An 18,911-nucleotide genomic window follows, 5' to 3' on the forward strand; every position below is an offset into this window, starting at 1 on the left:
TTAACTTGATGTTATGGACCAGAGGATTTTAACGATGATTTAACCTCAAAACTTGCCTGATGAAGTTGGAAAATAAATAAAACCAACGAAACGTTGCAAATTTTGATAAATTGAATCTGATCAATTCTGTCCAAGTTCCCAAGAAAATTTATTATTCAAAAAAAACAACTTTCACCAGGTCTCACGTTTCTCGGACACACACAGGTTTGATTTTTACTGCTCGCAAAAACACGGAAACCCAAACGTTTCGAGTGATTAGCCCCGATCGATCGACTCGAAACTTCATTTTTGTTTGTAGTTTTTCCGTATTGAAATTCATCCATTCGAGTGTTTCGTCGCGATACAGAAACCGTCCGCTACAGGTATACTCCGTTGAAAAAGATCGCTGTCGGCGAAAAATGGGATTATGAAAGACAATTTACTTCCACAGCGTGTAACCCGATCCGAAAATAGCCAAAGTAACGAAAAAAAAAAAAAAAAAGAAAAAAAAGTTCTGGAAGCACTTCTCGGTCGGAAATACGGGCGAAGAGTAAGGAATGATCAATTTTTTATGCGAAATCCTCTCAGGGTCGCGCAGCGATTGCCGGAGGCAGCAGCGAATACGCATTGTATGTAACACAGTGGCAGATCGGCATGGACACAACGGGAAATTTAATTTCTGAGTAACCCTACACCGCCCTCGAACCCGCCGAGCTTATCCATTGTGCGAGAGCGGGCCGGAGACACTTGATCGCAGGACTCCATTTGCGGTTTAGCATAATGGTAACCCAAGGCGAGAGGGATATTCCACCGGCTATAATATCGTCGCCCGCGTCCCGTTCTCGCCAAGGGATAAAAATAAACAAGCCGAAGAGGAGAGCGGAGGAAGTGAAACGTCTGCGGGACTGGCGGCCCTTTAATCTCCAGAGAACTCATCCCGAGGGGGTGAAATTCCGACTTGCCGTGACCAATTTTCGACCAGCGGTGATCGTTGAGTGGAACCCAATATTATCACGAGCAGTGGTCCGGGTGGAGGTCGTTTTTTACGCTACTTCGAATCGCGGTGTGTTGGAAGTCGTCTTCCAACGTTCCACTAATATAGGCACGGAGTGACCAATCCTGATCAATGGACACCTGCTCCAATGACTCGTTGAATGGAAGGCTGTTGGAAGTCGCCGTACGACGTTTCACTAATTCAGGCATGGAGTAATAAATGTTGATCAATGGACGACTTGTTGAACGAAAGGCTGCTGGAAGTCTCCTTCTTCTAACGTTCCGCTAATTCAGGCACGGAGTGATCGACGCCGATGAATGGACTCCTGATACAATGACTGTTTTTGAAGAAAATGGCGTTGGAAGTCGCTTTCTGACGTTCCAATAATTGACCAATGCTGATCAACGGACTCCTGCTCCAATGACGAGTATGATTTACGGCCTGAAAATATCTCGACCTTGATCAGGACCTTTAGCCTTGGTTTGGCACGCGTCATTGGACCCCCAATGAAACTCCCTGATGATTATTGTGATAGTCACGAAACTTGAGTCGCGACTATCATCGCGATTCCAAGAAGTTCTTCCGTGTTTCATAAAAGGAGGAACGACCGTGGCGTAGGTGCTACAGGCTACGTCGATTCTTGTCGGTGGAACGCGACGCGCGTACTGTTCACAGGGTCGTAAAGACCCTTCCCCCACTTACGAATTGAGGGCTCGTAAATCCTTCGATGGCTGGCACAGGTATCTCACATGCATCGTTCGAGGAGTCGAATTAAGCGATTACGAAGGAAGGAGTGTGCCTCTCACTTCTCGAATTCAGTTTCTGAGGTCCCGCGCTCGGCTGATCCGAACCTCCATAATCCGGACAAATACTCCCGCGTCTAGACTCGCGGATCTTCCATAGTCCAAAGAATAAAGATACGTGACATTGAAAAAACACGTTAAGATGCGACGGACCAGGTGAACAGGGTTACGACTTTGCAAAGGTGGATTCGAACCAAGGTCAGAAGGGGATCGATTTTTTCGTGGAAAAAATTACGACGAGACACGAAAGCTTTCTGGGAGCTGGTGGTGTACCGTATTACGACGATTCAACTGGAGAGAAGAGGAAGAGACGAAAGGTGGATGACGAGTTGTGGAGAGGCTTGCAAAGTGTCTTTTATTGCAGTCCTTGGAAAGTAGAGTCGGTATAACGTCGAAGGAGAAAGCGATTCACCGGAGGGGAAAACGTCCGACGTTTAGACAGAGGAGAAGCACCGTACATCAACGTTATAAACTTTTTGAAGGAGTGAGATTGCAATCATCCGAATGCTGCCAATTTTCATGCGGAGAACAGTCCGGATAATGAACCGCCCGCAGCTACTTCACTTTCTGACTGGTGGCAGCGATGTGGGAATATTTTAACAAAAGGATGCCTTTTTTTTTATTTAGAAAAATAGAACCTGCAGGCGCTACGTGAAATGAACGTTAGAAATGAATTCCAAATCTAATTTTGAATCTTTGAATTCACGGATTGGAACGAATATCGATCGACACTCTGACAATTGGCAAAGTTTGAAGTTTGAAAAGTGCAGATAAAGAAACGATAAGGTCACAATCAATTGTCACAGAGATTTGCGATGAAAAATTACCGGAAGCATTGCCGTAGTGATTGCGAAGAAATTGAGGGGTTGTGGATAATAACGTATTATGGCGGTGAAAAGTGAAAGCACGCGTACTGGGTGGAAAGAAAACAGCCATTGTGTTTTATACAGATCCAAAGAATGGAACGGAAGGAAGAAGAAAGGGATCTGGGTATACGTTGTGTGATTTTTGAAAGAAGAAAATGAATTTGGATATAACGTAACGTCGTTGCCAAAGGCATGCCAGCGCTCGGGTAGCTAACCCCTAATTTTTATTGCTGGGTAAATCGCTGCTGGGATCATTAGGCATTCTGTGCACAGTAACAATGAGAATCGTTGACTGTTACATCTGGCGTAATCAGAGCCATGCGGGCATTTTATCCCTACGAGGTTGATCTGGGTTTGGGGCTGCGGAAAACACGGCTAAAAACGCTGGTAAAAACGAATAACAGTAATGACAGTCTGCGGTATAAAAGAGAGAGGGAAAATTTGAAAATCGAGGAAAAAGTCGACGCAGATCTTGAGACATCTCGTCGCTGTACGATTCGAGAGTCTTTCCTCTTTATTGTGCCAAATATGATGAGATTTTAACCCTTTGAACCACATTTTATTGTGCTTAGTCAACTTTTGTAACAAGATGGTATTCTGTGGTTTCTTAGGCCGCTGATGACGAATCTGAAATAAGATTTTACAAATTCAAGATGGCGAATCCAATATGGCGGATGAAAATTTCAAATTTGATCGATTCCGAGGTCAGTGATTGGATTCGCTATACTGAGTTTTGAAAATCCGATTCCAGATTCGTAACAAGCGATCCGAAAAACTCTTGAACAGTGTTTTTTCTCCTAATTCGATCAAATTTGAAATTTTTGTCCGCCATATTGGATCCGTCATTTTGAATTATTGAAATTCGATTTCAGATTCGTAGTCAGCTACCCCAAGAACTTATTATCTATGTAAAACTTGTATTCGCGTAGAAGGCTAAGTTTCTCGGAGATGAATTATTCCTTCAATTTTCACGATATTTTTTCAATCATCTTGTTCCTAACGATAATAACTTACCTCATACCGCGGTAATTACTCTCGAATATCGGAAACCTATATACTGTACACTATCAGAAATAGGAAAAAATTGTTACGAAATATGTAGAAAAGTTTTCTAAAGATCCAAAAAATGTATGTACAATAATATAAAATATAACTCAAGGGGTTAAATGCTAATTTAACCAGCTCTTTGGCAAGTTCTGGAAAAAAAAACCGTGCCCTTGCCATTGTGAGAGTGAAAAATTCGTAATTTTTATTTCGGTGAAACAACCGCAGCGAAACTTTTCCCACTTTATAAATAATATGATTACTAGAGTTTTTAAATACACGTACATACCGTATCCAGCAGTTCAAAGCGAAAAGCTTTCGTACCGCATCAGGCAGTCGTTGCGTCGTGTAAAATTTTAGGCGGTGATTATTTTTCGTCGCGATTTTACCGTAACAATTGCGTACAGCCTATTAACAAAAACAGACATGTACAAGCGTTTCTTCAACGTCCGATAGTTCGAATGAGTTATTCGTCTAGTCAACGCGTGCTTGCGGAATTTCATCAGACGGTGGGTTCGGCCCGTGAATCCCCGGCTCAACTCGAAGTGGTGGAATCTAGGTCTGTGATTAATGAGACGAGACAATAATCAGTCAAGCTTATACGCAAAAACCAGCAATTACTTATGCAGCCCCGCGTTGGGCAGCGCGATGATCAATCCATATCCACTTTCCAACTCTGTTTCAGGTTGGGTGTGATGAGGGGCGTGGGTTAAGCGAAAAATCGCCGAGGTGCGAAAGGTGCACGTCTAAGGAAATATGCCGCCGTCTTTGATACCGCCGATTTTCAGCCCTTTGCTGCTGTTACTCGTCGCGGCCGACAACAGCTGGGCCTTCAATTCGCGACAAGGGGGTGAGTGACTAAAAATACAGTACAAAAAAAAAAAAAAATACGCAAACACACCCCTTGATGAATTTCCATAAAGTTTTTCCTTTATTTTTCGCTTTTTTTTTTTTTTTTAATTCACTTTCAATCGATCGAAAATGAAACACTTTGAAACAGAAATATTTCGATTCGGCCCTGCGGTTTCGTTTTTTTTTTTTTTTTTTATTTTATTTTTTCTCTCCCTACCACCCCGCCAAATCAACTGTTCTTCGAAAGCCTTGCAGACCATGGTTTTGAACAGGTCAGAGGTCGCCGAGAATCACACTTACAAAGAGATTAACTTTATCGCGATGAATTCATCAGGGCTAGAAGGAGGAGGGGGACTGGTTACTTATAACTCCCGACTTGCCTTTCTCCTCTTTTCCTTTCTCTTCTTTTCTTCGAGCTTGTAATTCCCGTCGGGGAATTCAATGGGTGCTCGAGGAAATGACGGGGTGTATAATAATAATAATAATAATAATAATAATAATAACAACAACAATAATAATAATAATAACAATAATAATAATAATAATAATAATAACAACAACGACAACAACAATATAATAGTAATAGTAATAATAGAAACGCGAATGGTGTAGTAACTACATTCATCAGTACCCGGAATACAGGTAAATACATAGACGTATAACACACATATTTAATTGGGGTAAAATTTATGCCCGCCAAAAAGAACTTCTTTTGAAGAAGCATTCGCCTAATCGCAAAGCAAATATAAGACTATCTGATCGAATTTTAATGGGCACCTCGCGTGCGGCGCCGCCGACTCACCGGGGCTCGTGGCTACAACAACCCCCGAGGTTACTCTCGGCAGGGGTGCGTTGGACCCTCAACCACCTCCCACCTCCTCGGACAATATCTTCGTAAGGCGAATTTACAGCGTATAAACACGGTGTCCCAGTTATCGCGTAACTTTTATTACCTTATTGCGCTTTATTGCCGGCCGTTATACCTGCAGACACCTCTCACCACCCTCAGAGCAACGCGGGTACCTACATCCGGGCTTATTCGACATTCACCTACTTGCACGGTCGAATCCCACCTTCCCTGCATTTCTATGCAGAGAATTACCCCGCGTTTCGCGTTTATACTGTACATGGACGACTGATTCTACCTACTGCTCACAGATGTATACCGGGATAATCTGTTGAAACTTGAAAATCAACCGCGCATGCGCGAGTTTTATCGGCTGTTCGCGCAGGCTGGCCAATCCGAGTTTTCAGCTGTCGAACTCTTTCTCCCGGCGATGCGGTTGATACGAATTTTCGAGGTTAGAATCTCAAATAATCGAGGCAGCGACTCGGAAAGGTTTCGGAAGCGTTTGTTGTCGGGTCGGAAAGTTGATTCTTCGAAGAACGCTCGGAATTCAACGCTTACGCTCTTTGAAAATTCAAACGTCGACATTTTGCGTAGGTTGGCCCGCCTGCGTGGCGGACAAAAATATCGCTGCGGGAAGATTTGGCCGACCAATGAGGTTTGATTATTTGGCGCATGCGCGGTTCATTTTCAAGTTTCAAGAGATTGTCCCGGTATAAGTCAAGAACGGCCCGTCAAGCTTCACGATATCTTGGTTTTTCTTCTTCTTCTGCTTAAAAAAAAAATTCAAAACTATAAATCACAGTATCAAAAATCAAACTCAATCTCAGTATGATTTGGAAAAATATACATTTTTTTCGGATCATTCAGGATTTTTTCACCGTGTCTTGATAGCAGTACGAAAAAATATTCACTTTTGCTTAGCAACCGAAAAACAGCAAACTAGAACTTTCTAGAAAAACAAAAACAGAAGATTTCAGGACAAAAATATCCACAGTAAATTAAATTTAGTACAATTTTTATCACAAGGGTTGATTTTTATTAACACCGTTTGATAGCATAATTGGATATACAAGAGAAGAAAAGAAGGTAAAAATAAATTAAAATCTCCACGGATGGAAATATGTACTTTTCGCATTATACTGTGAGTATATGCAGTGTATAAAAATATACATATACATGTGTATACACACATATATGCTGGGTTATCTATGTATGAAACAGGTATATAAATATCATATACATAAATTAAGTCGTTCGGGGGGAAATTTTTTCAACCTTCTCTCTCTTTTCCGAGGATCTTATCTTTGAAATAATATAACGTGACCCGTGTGTATTATACCTAATTTATTTTCCTACTCCCGTTCATACAACAATTAAGAAAAAAAAGCAAGAAAAAAAAAACACCATCAATTACTCAAACCTCGTACGTGATTCGAAAAGTCGGTCTTTCAACGCTGTGCGATAAGAGGTATGCTATTTTTTTGAATCTCGATCAATTAAAATCTAATTAAAATTTTTAAATCGAATAATCAGACAATAATCATACGATGTAAAAATTTTCTGCAGCCAAATATGTCGAACATTACATTACTCCAGTGTTATAATTTACCGGATATCTACCAGGAAACTGAGACTGAAAAATCAGAATCATGTATTAAGCACAAAAGAAATTTTATTCCAAACGACACAGAGAGAAACAAATTATAACAATAATAAACTCAGCCACAAAATTATTCTGTTAATTATTCAGCTCAACTGATTTATGCAATATCGTTAAACACGAAAAAAGCTTATCCGAGCAACATGAATTATATTAACAAAACAAACAAAAAAAAACAAAACAACGTGCTCAACATCTATATTAATGTCTTAATCATCGCTCGACTTGAATACGATAATTATCCCTCGGCTTTATCGTACTTCAAAAAATGCACAATTAATCAAGCTTTTTCTGCAATATGAGAAAAATGAGGTGGAAAAAACAAAAGACTTTAACGACTTGGACTGATTGAATCGAGACGAAACGCGCGTTTAGTCGTACTAAAATTGCGATGCCGTCTGTTCGCCTGTCCGTCCATCAGTGGGTTCTTCGCCCCTGTCTTTCCGTCAGTTTCTCGTCTCTCTCTCTCTCTCTCTTCTATTCTTGTTCGCAACCCGCGTTACTTCAAGTTCCTCACAGTCAGTGGCGGTGCCAGGCATCAGGCGAGCCGGCATCCAGAGAGCCAAGGGAAGACAGAAATGCGACCGCGTTTGTAACTGCCTACCAAAAGACAGACTAGGCATTTCACCCGGACGACCATTCAAGACGCACACATGCGCGGATATATTATTCTTGTAAGCCTCCGGAACGAGATAGACGTTGCCGGAGAAAGGCGAACTATGTCAAACTCACGTTTATTTGTCACTTGGATATCCCACGGTTCTCTTTGTGTTAGGAAACCGCCGTTTCTCGCAAACCTTGCTCGTCTTCTATATCCTCGACAATTCTGCCCCTCTCTCTTCTTCTTCTTCTTCTTCTTCTGCTGCAGAAATGAAAAATGGTTCGATGAATTCCAAGGCCGATCAACTCCGAGAACCTATAAATGCTGAAACCCTTGGAGAACACACCAGGTCATTCCGACCCTCACCTTTGGCTTCTAAAACCAGACTTACTTTTTCGTATTTATGACTTACGTTTATGCAGCTTCCAAGCTACACTGTAACATTCCAAGATGGTCGGATTATACCCATGGATTTTTTCACGTAGATCGGAATCGCACGCTTGAAATATTGGAACATCGAAAATGGGACATGGTTATTTTGACTCAGAATGGTCTCCATGGATGTGTTCGCGAAGCGGGTTAAGCATTGATACGTGTCAGAGTTCAAGCTGCACGGTGACTTCGAGAGATTCGAAATGTTTGTTCGAGACATCAAAGTGACTTCGGCTCTAAGAATATCGCCTCAACGAACTTTTCGGAGTGTGAAATCCGGAGTAACCAATTTCGCACCGCCTTTCGTAACTGCGACGCGTTGGAAGTCGGGATACTTGACAGGGTTTCACGTGACTTGGAGTAATTTCGTAGGAGTTTAGGCAGCGGCAATAGCAGCATGAGCTCGAAGTGCTCTCGCGTGACTTTGACTCCGGTGAGTCAAGTAACGGGGGCCACACGAGTTCTCGTATCACTCTAGATGATTAGACCAAAGCTCGTTCCTTCGCACGGTCGATTTCTGGGTGCCATTGTGAAAGTTTAACGTATAAAGCGAATTGGCATTGTCTTCCGAAGCCCGGGGAAATTTGACACTTGGTCGACAGGACTGACGCATCCTCAAATTCACTTCTTGTAATTAAACCAGCGCCACCCGCGGCTTCGCGTCCCAGAATTTTCACCAAGGGTCATCAAAGTGTCCCGCTGAAGGTCGACAAACGGTTGATGAATAATTAGCCAAACCGACGCGGTGCTCTCTTGGTTTTATTTATATTCCGGGACTCTGTCGGATATCATTCGTTGGACGGGCAATTAGGTGCGGTACAAGAAGGAGAAGACCGTGACTCAGAAGTTACTGCGCGAACGAGAAGTCTGTGTTTAAACGTATGTACTAAGTGGTTCCTTTTTTTTTATCCCTCCTTTGAACGGCGATGGAAACTCTCAGGGCGATGAACCAGAGCCGAGAAAATTCCCGCACCCACCCGCACCTGAGGCGCGGTGAAAGAGAAGAAGAAGAAAAAAAAAAAAGTTTCGAAGCGAAGAGAAGACGGGCGGAGCTGAGTGAGTAGACACGAGTGTATCAACTAGGAGCAAAGTAGTTTACTGCCATGGCATGTTTTAGGGAAGTTTTACGATACTTTTATAGATTGCCGTTAAATAAACGCTGCAGACCGAGATATCGCTGGTGGTAGGAGGGCGACGGACGTTCAAGTGTTTGTAGAAGAGGGCGTCAAACTTGCGAAGCTCCGAATCCTCGGGGACGACGTTCCCGACTCGTGTCGTCGGTTTCGTGTACTCGGAAGCATCGCAGACTCGGACAAACGAAGCTACAAGTTTTTCAAATTCCACTATTCCTTCGCTGTTCTTGTTTTCAAGTACACGTTACCAGGCGACGCCTCTAAGCTGGTTTTTGAATTCTCAGACGTACCGTTTTGCCACTCATTGTCACCGCGTATACCGCTCTCTACCTCCTTCTCTCTCTCCCTCTGTCGATGTAAATTCTTGGACCCGAGCCCAAAACGGAAAAAGCAAAACGAAAAGGAAGAAAGATAACGAAACGCAACAACGTCCAGGACTTCAACGTCTCCGGGCACGTTTCACCCTCTCTCAAGTCGATGGTGTAACCAACGTTTTCCTCTACCGCTTTACCACCGCAGTAGACGAGTTAGTTTCATCCCCCGAGTGCATTCGGGTGCAGGATTCTTGGGTCGTGCCGTTGAGTTTCCGAATGCGAGAAATTTGGAGTCAGAATAATGCGGGATCTCTGGTATCGGGAGGAAGAGTAACGAACGATGTAAAACATTCCAACGAGTCGAGGGAACCACTCGGGAAATTCGGAACCGTGATAATTGGTGAAAAAATTGAGAAAGAGGTAACGACGAAGGTGTAATTTCCGGTTCACGAGAAGAGATCAAACCCCCGATGACGGTAAGATTTTGTACGAGGAATTAGAAGGCGAGGAATCGAGGGTTGGTTGGCTTCGAGGGTGAAATCGTGCCGGATGACTGGTCCAATATCCTCGACTCCGCGAAGCACGAGCTGGGCGTTAATCGATACACGGTGCAACTCGAAGTGGTAACGAACAAATGTCTGAGAAATTCTCCCCGGCAATAATAACAGTATATCACCGGTATAACACTCGGCTACTCAACGACGGTTATATCGAGTAATTAATATCTGGCGACTCACTTGGCTCGGTTCGATGTGGTGGCGAACGAGCCGAGCGCCCCGGAGATTTATCGCTCTATATATTCCACTGGGCGGAGGGTCGTATAAATCATTCGAAAAAGTTTCGGATAATAAGTTTTCTTTAGCCGTTGCCGGTGGTGTTGGTGGTGGTGGTGGTGGTGGTGGTGATGGTGGTGGTGGTGGTGGTGGTGGTGTAGATGTACCCGCCCACCCGACCCGGAGATATACGTTAGCCAGACAGATTCGGCGTCGTTAATAGGAAACCTCTGCTCTCCACGCGGGGGCGAAGTCTTCGGCAAAAAGAAGAAGAAGAAGAAGAAGAAGAAGCACTTTTCAGGGAAGGCGTATTTAGGAATGATATACACCGGATGTCTCGCGGTATGACGGCTTCTGCCACTTGGGATTATATTTTTGGACTCCTGGTTGAAATAATTGCGTCGGACACTCGCGGGCGTAACCACCAACCTCATACCTCAGTCACTGTACCCTCTTACCCTCTGTTTATCACGCATGATCCATTGGTTCCTCGGCTCGTCTCCTTCCCTTTCATCCTCCTCGTCCATCGGTTTTGAGTCTTGGTTCACTCGCTTCAGGGGGTTCCATTCCGCGACGAGCGTCCGTGAGCTTCGAGTTTTTAACCGTCTTTCCCAGTAGTCCACGTCTCTTTATCACATCATGCTTCAAGCGTTTATCCCTGGTCGTTGTAACGATGCTGAACGATGTTTTACTTACCGATGATAGGGACGTTCACGTTCTCGTTTCTTCACTGCGTAAAGCCTGAGAAGTGTTAATTGGACGGTTGTTCTTACGGTGTCTATTGACGTTTATGGACGTGGTCGGAGTTGCTCGCAAGTTCTTTGAGGCTCGTTCGCGCGATGAAACTGTCGGGCTCGCTTCGACGATGAGCAAAAAAACAACTAAAAATTGCCGCGAAGAGAAAAGCTCGCGACGCGAACCAAGAGCAGTTTTTCCCTCTGGTCACAGAGAGCTTCACCTACTTAAGGCGAGTCAAAGTCCTTAATTGCGAGGCACAATTACGGGGTGCGAGCAAAATGGCCAACGACCAAATACGACGACGACGACGAGTTGTTCCTTCGCACGGGGTGTCGAGCTTCGTTCTCGTCCTCCTTTTCCTCCTCTTCCTCTCGTCGACGTCGACGTCGAGTCATGCCACCCAGGCAAGTCGCCCGGAGAGACAGGGCGCCGTAACATATGGTCTATTAGGACTAATAATAGGCGCCTTAGGAGTGCACCGTTCCTTGACACGTGAAAAATAATGGAAACAAATAGAATCGGAGAAGAGAAAGAGAAGGAGAAAGAGAGTGAAGCAAAGCGAAGCAAAAGGAGTCTCGGCGCCGGGTTTAAAGATCCTCCTTTTTCTTCTCCTCCCTCCTCGCTCTTCTTATTCCTCGAGCAGCGTGAACGCGTTCGTTATTGTCGCGTATTACTTACTCGCAGGGATTGCCGTTACACCCCTAAGCCCACAGGATAATTAAATCATCGACAATCTCGCGAGCTATGCGACAACCCCTCGTCCTTCGGCATTGCTCGACTGCCGAACGTTCTCTTCTCCGTTCATAATGCATACCTTGGCTCGCGTAGCCGCAGGTTTTTGATTTTTTCTTTTTTTTTTTTTTTTCACTTTGTTCCAAGTTTGGTTAGGCTTGGGTTATTTCGTTAATTTATCGACACGCGTGCGGCTTACAGGGTCGCTGAAGCGAATCTCGTCTCATTCCAACCCCTTCGAGGCGTCGTGGATCAAATCAGATCCCCTGGCTTTTTCGAGTCTCGTGATTATGAAATTCAAATTTTTGGACAAAACGCGAGAGGGGATTTGCGAGATAAACGCATTGTTCTCAAACACGCAAAGGATTTTACTTTCACCTCATCCTTCGCGATAGAAAGATGAAACGCATCGATCTCAAACTTTTTTGTACAGAGTGCGATAAAAATACGTCACATTCTTCCAAAATCTATACGTAAAATTTGACGTTGATCCAACCGCTTTAACATGACGACAAATTTTTGCGTCAATATTAAAAATTATTCTACACAACAGTTTATACAACTTACGAGCAAATTTCAACGTCGCCGTTTTCGACGATGTAAAAACAAATTCTCGGTCGCAAATAATCAAAGGATATCCGTAAACGCGGTAAAAACGTACGATGTAACGAACAGAGCAATGGATGAAACCGAAAATAGCGAAAAACAGAATAGCGGGACAAAGGGACATGAAGAGACGACGGTATCGGGTATTTTGAAGAAAGAGACAAAAAAAAAAAATAAAATAAAAAAAAAAACCACCAAGTGTTTGCGAACCGCGTGGGCACGTCGGAGTTGAAAGTTCGCCTATTTGAGGCAACTAATACCGGAATGCCAATGCGCACCGAATACGAGGCTGGAAGGTATCAGCTTCGAAAATCTCTTCCGAATGGTGGCGTGCGGCTCTCGTGTGTGGGAGAAACAAAGGGCGAACGTAGCGGTAAAATCGCTGTTAACGAGACCAGCGGATAGAGAAAGAGAGAATGGGGGAGTGGGACGGAAGAGGGAGGGTGGGAGAGAGAGAGAGAGAGAGAGAGAGAGCGGGTTTGTTCGCCGCTTTACGGCTTTCCATTTCGACGCCATTATCCACCCTCGGCATTACCCTCTGCACGCGGCGTGGTATTCTCCCGTATTGTCGCCCCGTTGACACTCTCAAATTTTTAGCTAAAGCACACCGCCCACGGATCAGCCGCCCGTTCAACCCTCCTTCGTTTCTGCATCAACCGAATGTACGCGTACCTACACGTACGTGTTTTGTATACATATGTATATATATGTATACGTGTACGCACAAGCAACACCGCGTGTGTGGATTGATACGGAATTATTCAGAACACCCAGCGCAGCGGATCCCGCCGAGGAGGAATTATAAACGACACGCGTTGTGTGTGCGTGTGTGTGTGTGTGTGTGTGCGTACGAAAATGACAAGGCGGTAGAGAATTTCACTCCCCCGTATAAAACCGACGTCACTCAGATAGTCGATTTTCACATTCATCATTTACGCTCACATTTGGCACACGTACGTCAGGGAAATCGGTTTGTATTCTCTGGCCTGCATTCGGAAACTCGTACGTATTCTTATGTAAACGTAGAAAATGACGCTCTTAAGGCGACTGTAAAAAATTTAACCATTTATTACGGGGTTGAATATGTATATATATATATATATATATTCGTTGAGAAATTCATTTCCCCCTGAGTGTTTTTTACAATATTGTTTAAGATAAAGAAAGCAAATTAGATCTGTTCAAATCATCGGAAATGTACGAGATTTTGTATCGATAAAATTTTTTTAACGATTCTTTTGCATCGTTCGACAAATCTAATGAAAAAGTACGTCAAGCTTTATGTACTGTGTTACATGAAATTTTTGAAAACTTTGTCGAGTTTGAGCAAGATTACAATTTTTCAAATTCATTCCGGCATTTTCTGTCAAATATTTGTTAAAATGATGATCAATCCTGGAGTCCTGTTCAAATTCGAAAATCGCCGAAAGCGCTTAATTCCAGAATTAGTATCGACTTGCCCGAAACGTTTCTATCTTATTTCCACTCACGTATAAATTTAAGCATACATATAACCCACAATATGCACGCGGGAAACGAGCGATGAAACTTAATTTTATTCTTTATACGTCTGACAACTTTTGCCCATTAATTATTCGGAAGAAGAACGTGTGCGCGTTTCCAACAGCAGAAGCAGCAGCAGCTGTATATTAAAGCGAGAAACCTTTTTCAGGTGGATGAAAATTTTCGTGGTTCGTTATTGGCCGGTGATTTACGCTGTCCTACGCCAGTATTTCACATCTCCCAGCACCTCGGAATTTATTGGTAGAGAATGGGGCGGGGGAGGGAGGGAGGGAGAGAGAAAAAAGACACGAAGAGAGAGAGAGAGAGAGAGAGGATGGGTATAAAATACAGGCGACACACCGCTTTCCTTGCACGATTCGCACTTGCAATTTTAACACACGTGCGAAGGTACACGCGATGATGTATTATATCAGGCGATAAATAATCATATTAATGAAACAAGCTTCCTTTCTCCTCTTTGCAATACATCACATATTATTTTCATTACCTGATATATGTATGTGAACAATTGTATTTTCTAACTCCGGAATAGGGGAAACGAGAAGAAAATGTCAATCTTTCTTCTCCCATTACAGATAATTTATATTTGATGAGATTGGACAGTTTCGTTTGAACCCTGAAGAAGAATAACGGAATTAACGGGGATGAAGCCGGTAACGTTAATGTAACGACACGTGTTTAGGAAAAATCGTTAATTTCTGCTTTCAGGAACGTATAAAATTTAATAAACCATGACAAAGATGATTCAAAATTGCGCAATAATGTTTTTTCCCTTGATTCTTGGTTACGTTAACGTTACTGACTTCAGCCTCGTCATAATTGATAACTATTCGCCTTGTTTGATGCGATCGTAAAGGATCTCGACTTCTCGAGGAAAAAAAAAATTCTCCACGACTTGAAAACACTTTTCATCGCTGAGAAAACCGTTTCCCAGCATTTCCCAAACATGCTGTATAATGTGTTTGGGTGGAAAACGTTCTACCCTGAATTCTGAAAAAAAACACCATCGTCGATTTCAATGAAAGTTGGATGAAAAATTAAATATTATAAATGGTAAGGTGAAACTTTCAGAGCAACTACCGATTACGGTTATCGAATGACGAATTTTTGCTACTTTTCAATCGTCATCTCGTGACAGAAAATTTCAACGACACATCAAGTGTTCGAGAAAGAACAGTAACGGATACCAGAGTTTCCGGTAACAGCTATAAAACTAATTATCATTTTCTACCTGGAACTATATTTTTCTATTGTGGTGAGAAATGTAAATAGTTAAGGACCGAGCGGTAACCGGAACTGAAAATTTCTCTCATTGTAGGAGTTTTAGCGGCGCAGGTGCGGCCTGCGGCCTCAGAATGCAGGGAAGGTTATACAGCTTGGCTCCGCTAACGAGCATCTAGATAAAACACCGAAACGTCGTCAGGATTAATTAAATAATTAAAACGCGTAATTATCCGGGTACACCCGGTATATACAAGGAAGAGCCGGGCACGCCGGGTTCGTATATCATAAGATAAACCCGGACACCTTGCCGGACGCTATCAGCCCTCGCATCTGTCCATAGGCGTAGATATAACGCCAGCCGTTCACGAATCGCGAAGCAACCCCCAAAAAGAGAGAAAAAAAGAAAAAAAAAAAAAGACGAAGAAACCCCAGCTTCGTCTCTCCCCGTTTTTCATTCCTCGCTTACTTTCTTCCAGCTTCCGTTCTACCTTCATTCGTTATCCTCGTCCACCCTCATTTTTGATAACTCGAAGAAAAAGCGAGGGAAACGTGCGAGAGAGAAGAAAACGGAGGATATTTCTGAACGTTATTAATTGCAGAATTTTTTTTCACTCGCAGCGTTACGCAAGAAATTCTAATTTATTTTCAACAAAAAATATCGAACTTCTGTACGAATCGCAAGCTGTATTATACGTATCGTTTAATTCGCGTATGATGTTAAATGAGAAGGTTTTTACAAATTTCTCTTTCAAAATTGCGAAATTTCTAATTTTACAACTCCTTATTCGAACGTTATATTCTTTTTTTTTGTTTCTTTTGTTTCCAAACGTTATCAATTTACGTACATTCGCAATAATATCAGCGAATCTGGTTATTCGATCCAAAAAAAAAAGCTCATACAACTATTGCATAAATTTTTCGATTCACGCAAAAGTAATTCGAAATCTATTGCACAGCTCGATTTGTAGATAGCAAAAATGTGTCGTGTTCGTTTTTCACATTGAAAAAAGAATATTATTTGCATAAAATTTTCTTCTCGGACCACGATTTAAAAGTTTTCTTTCATTTTTCCTCTAAATTTTCTAGTTTTTTTTTTTTTTTCATCGTACTTCACTGCTGTTTACGCCTGTATTATACAGGTTCGATTATTTATAAAAAAAAAAAAAAAAACAAACATCCTCACTCTCTTGTTTTTCTTCAGCCCCCACTGATCCATTCTTTTTTATTTTTTCTTTTCTTCTCTCTCCCTCACTCTCTCTCTCTCTCTCTCTCCCTCTTTCAGATTCCTTGTTTTTCATCTTTTTACACGCGTGCAATTTTTCCTCGGCAAGGAGAGACATCTGGCGCACCTGTTCCCTCGGGGATTTAGAAAATTTCCCCCCTTTTTCTGTGCACCGCTACTTCGATCAGGAGCCATACGTCAGTTTGTACTGGCAGGAGCGTAGCTATTGACCGAAGAGTCCCCAGGGCGGATGAAGGAGGACGGGGAGGGGGTGAACTTTCAGACACTAATGCCCGAGCTAAGTGATAGATAGACGAATCGAATCCATTACCTACGCTTCACCAATTTCCCTCTTCCCCTCCCTTTTTCCCCCGTTTCGCAAACGTTCTACACACACACACACACACACGTACCTACAATACATAAATATACATATACATATACATATACATATACATATACATACACGCACACCGTGTGCGGAAATTCAAGCAGCAAGAACTTATTTCACAACTTGCATAAGTTGTGTACGTGTACGCTTAATGGTATTATAAACAATCACCGCCCTGCTATTTCCCCGTCATCACTTGCGCAGAAGCGTAAGCTAATTGTTTTTCATGTATAACGCAGTTTATTCATAACTTCGATGCCTAATTGGGTAGAAAAATTGAAAAGATGAAAAGTAAGACATTCAAAATTTCTTGACATTCCGTTGATTGGGTATAAATTTGCCGGTGAGAGATATTTTTGTTTACTTATTACTTATTTATTTTTATTCATTTTTCCTTCGTCGCTGAAACACTGATCAGATACAACAACTATAAATTTTTTTATCGTTATAACGGTTGAATGATTGTGTTTTTTTTTTTTTTTTTTTCTTCTTTTTATTAACAATTAAAGTAACGACAGATCAAGGACAACTAAATATTCGGATTAGCTCATGAATTCCTTGTTGTTAAATGTGTTAAATAAAAAATTGTTCTTACAGGTACTGGATTTGACGAGTTTCGTTTGTTTTTTTTTTTTTTTTTTTGTTTTTTTTTCTTTTAGGGCGACACTTTTATCTGTGTAACTAGATGGTTGAAAAATCTTGCTGCCAGCTCTTCGCGCTTTTTCATACGTCACTTCTACAAGGCGCTGTCAGGGACACACGTATCCGAAAAAAAGTATCTCTTTGATGACCGACAATCAGTGAGGTACAAGAAGAGACGAGCAGCGACGTAAAGCTGCCGTTCATAACTCACCGATCATCGAAGCTATAACAAGCTTTTTCATCCTGTCGGATGTGGTGATGCAAGTTGTTTTTTTATTTTTTTTTTATATATAAATTCTTTCATTACACCTTTCTCGACTTATCACGAGCGCGGCGGGTAAAGAGGATGATCGATCATGACCTTTTGATCACCCGATTACGATAAATCGTGAACCGCCCTCAAAATCGCTGGATAAAAACGTTGCAATCGGGTTCCGATTGTCGATATCGAGGGTCCACATTCATCGAAATAAAATCGTAAATCAATGATTGACAATCGAATCGTACAAACCGAAGAAACCTTAATAAACCCAAAATGGTTTTTGAACCAACAAAGAATCGATCGAGATAACCGAAGTTGTTGAAAATCGTTGCGGGCGTATGAATCGCTTGAAATCAATAAGTATAGAATCAGATATCATTCGGTAATATACTGTAACATAAATAAATGTACATCACGTACGACAAGATGAAAATCAACGGATCTCGTTAAGCAAGTAACGAAGTTCAAAACGTCAACGATTTCGTTTCATTTTCCACGATCGAACGGAAATGAATTAATTTTTTTTTTTTTTCTTCTTGAATCGAATGTAGAGAAAGAGAGAGAGAGAGAAAAAAAAAGAAGTAAATTGTCTGTTGGTTTTTATTTTTTCTCTCTCTTTCGCAACCCTCGCAAACACGTCGGATAATCCCTGAGTGTGGAAATTCGAGGTGGCGCTGACTGCCAATGATACGTATTATTTCGCTTATGGAATAGGTTGAATGAGAGAGGCGGGAGGCCGAGACCGATGTGGATTAAACGGTGATGGATCGACGTTAGGCCGGCGGATACTTTTATAGCAAAATAGGCTGCTGGGGCCGAACGAACTTGGCTAAATAATTCATTGCGCGGTAAAAAGTGAGCAGCGCCTGGGGGGGGGGGGTGTAATTTCGAATGAAATATTAAAACGGCACTGCAGCAGCGATCGGTGTTCCCACATCCTGCCCCCACCACCACCCCCCCCCCCCCCCCTTTAAGGGACGGAAAATCGGCTCTACGCGGTATATTTCCGCGAGGTAAAAGAAGAAGGGGGAGATGAGGGGGATTCGAAACCCTTAACTAACTTCCTTTACCATTCCCCCCGCCCTCCCGTCCACCCCTTTTTCTGTTTTTCTCATCTCGTAAAACCCCCCGGCGTTTTAACGCTTGCAGATCTCTCCCCACCTCTCTCTCTCTCTCACAGAATGCGAGGAAGAAGAAGGGGGAGGAGGAGGCATCGGCGCCTTTCGCTTAAGTGGCAGGGATTAGGTTAATTGCTCAAGTATTTGTTTT

The 18,911-nt window shown here is 42.5% G+C and overlaps 1 protein-coding gene across 8 annotated transcripts in view; it reads left to right on the forward strand.

Moving 5' to 3' along the window:
- LOC124180502 overlaps window positions 1–18,911 on the forward strand; it is a 168,700-nt gene that overhangs the window by 96,990 nt on the left and 52,799 nt on the right. For all 8 annotated transcript variants that reach the window (XM_046566104.1, XM_046566101.1, XM_046566100.1 and 5 more), the window contains one exon: window positions 4,372–4,536. In XM_046566104.1, the coding sequence (XP_046422060.1) occupies window positions 4,443–4,536 (94 nt within the window). In that variant the 5' untranslated portion in view covers window positions 4,372–4,442. The remainder of the gene's footprint in view (window positions 1–4,371; window positions 4,537–18,911) is intronic.

Source organism: Neodiprion fabricii, chromosome 4, assembly GCF_021155785.1.
Source record: "Neodiprion fabricii isolate iyNeoFabr1 chromosome 4, iyNeoFabr1.1, whole genome shotgun sequence".
In the NCBI taxonomy this organism is placed as follows: Eukaryota; Metazoa; Arthropoda; class Insecta; order Hymenoptera; family Diprionidae; genus Neodiprion; species Neodiprion fabricii.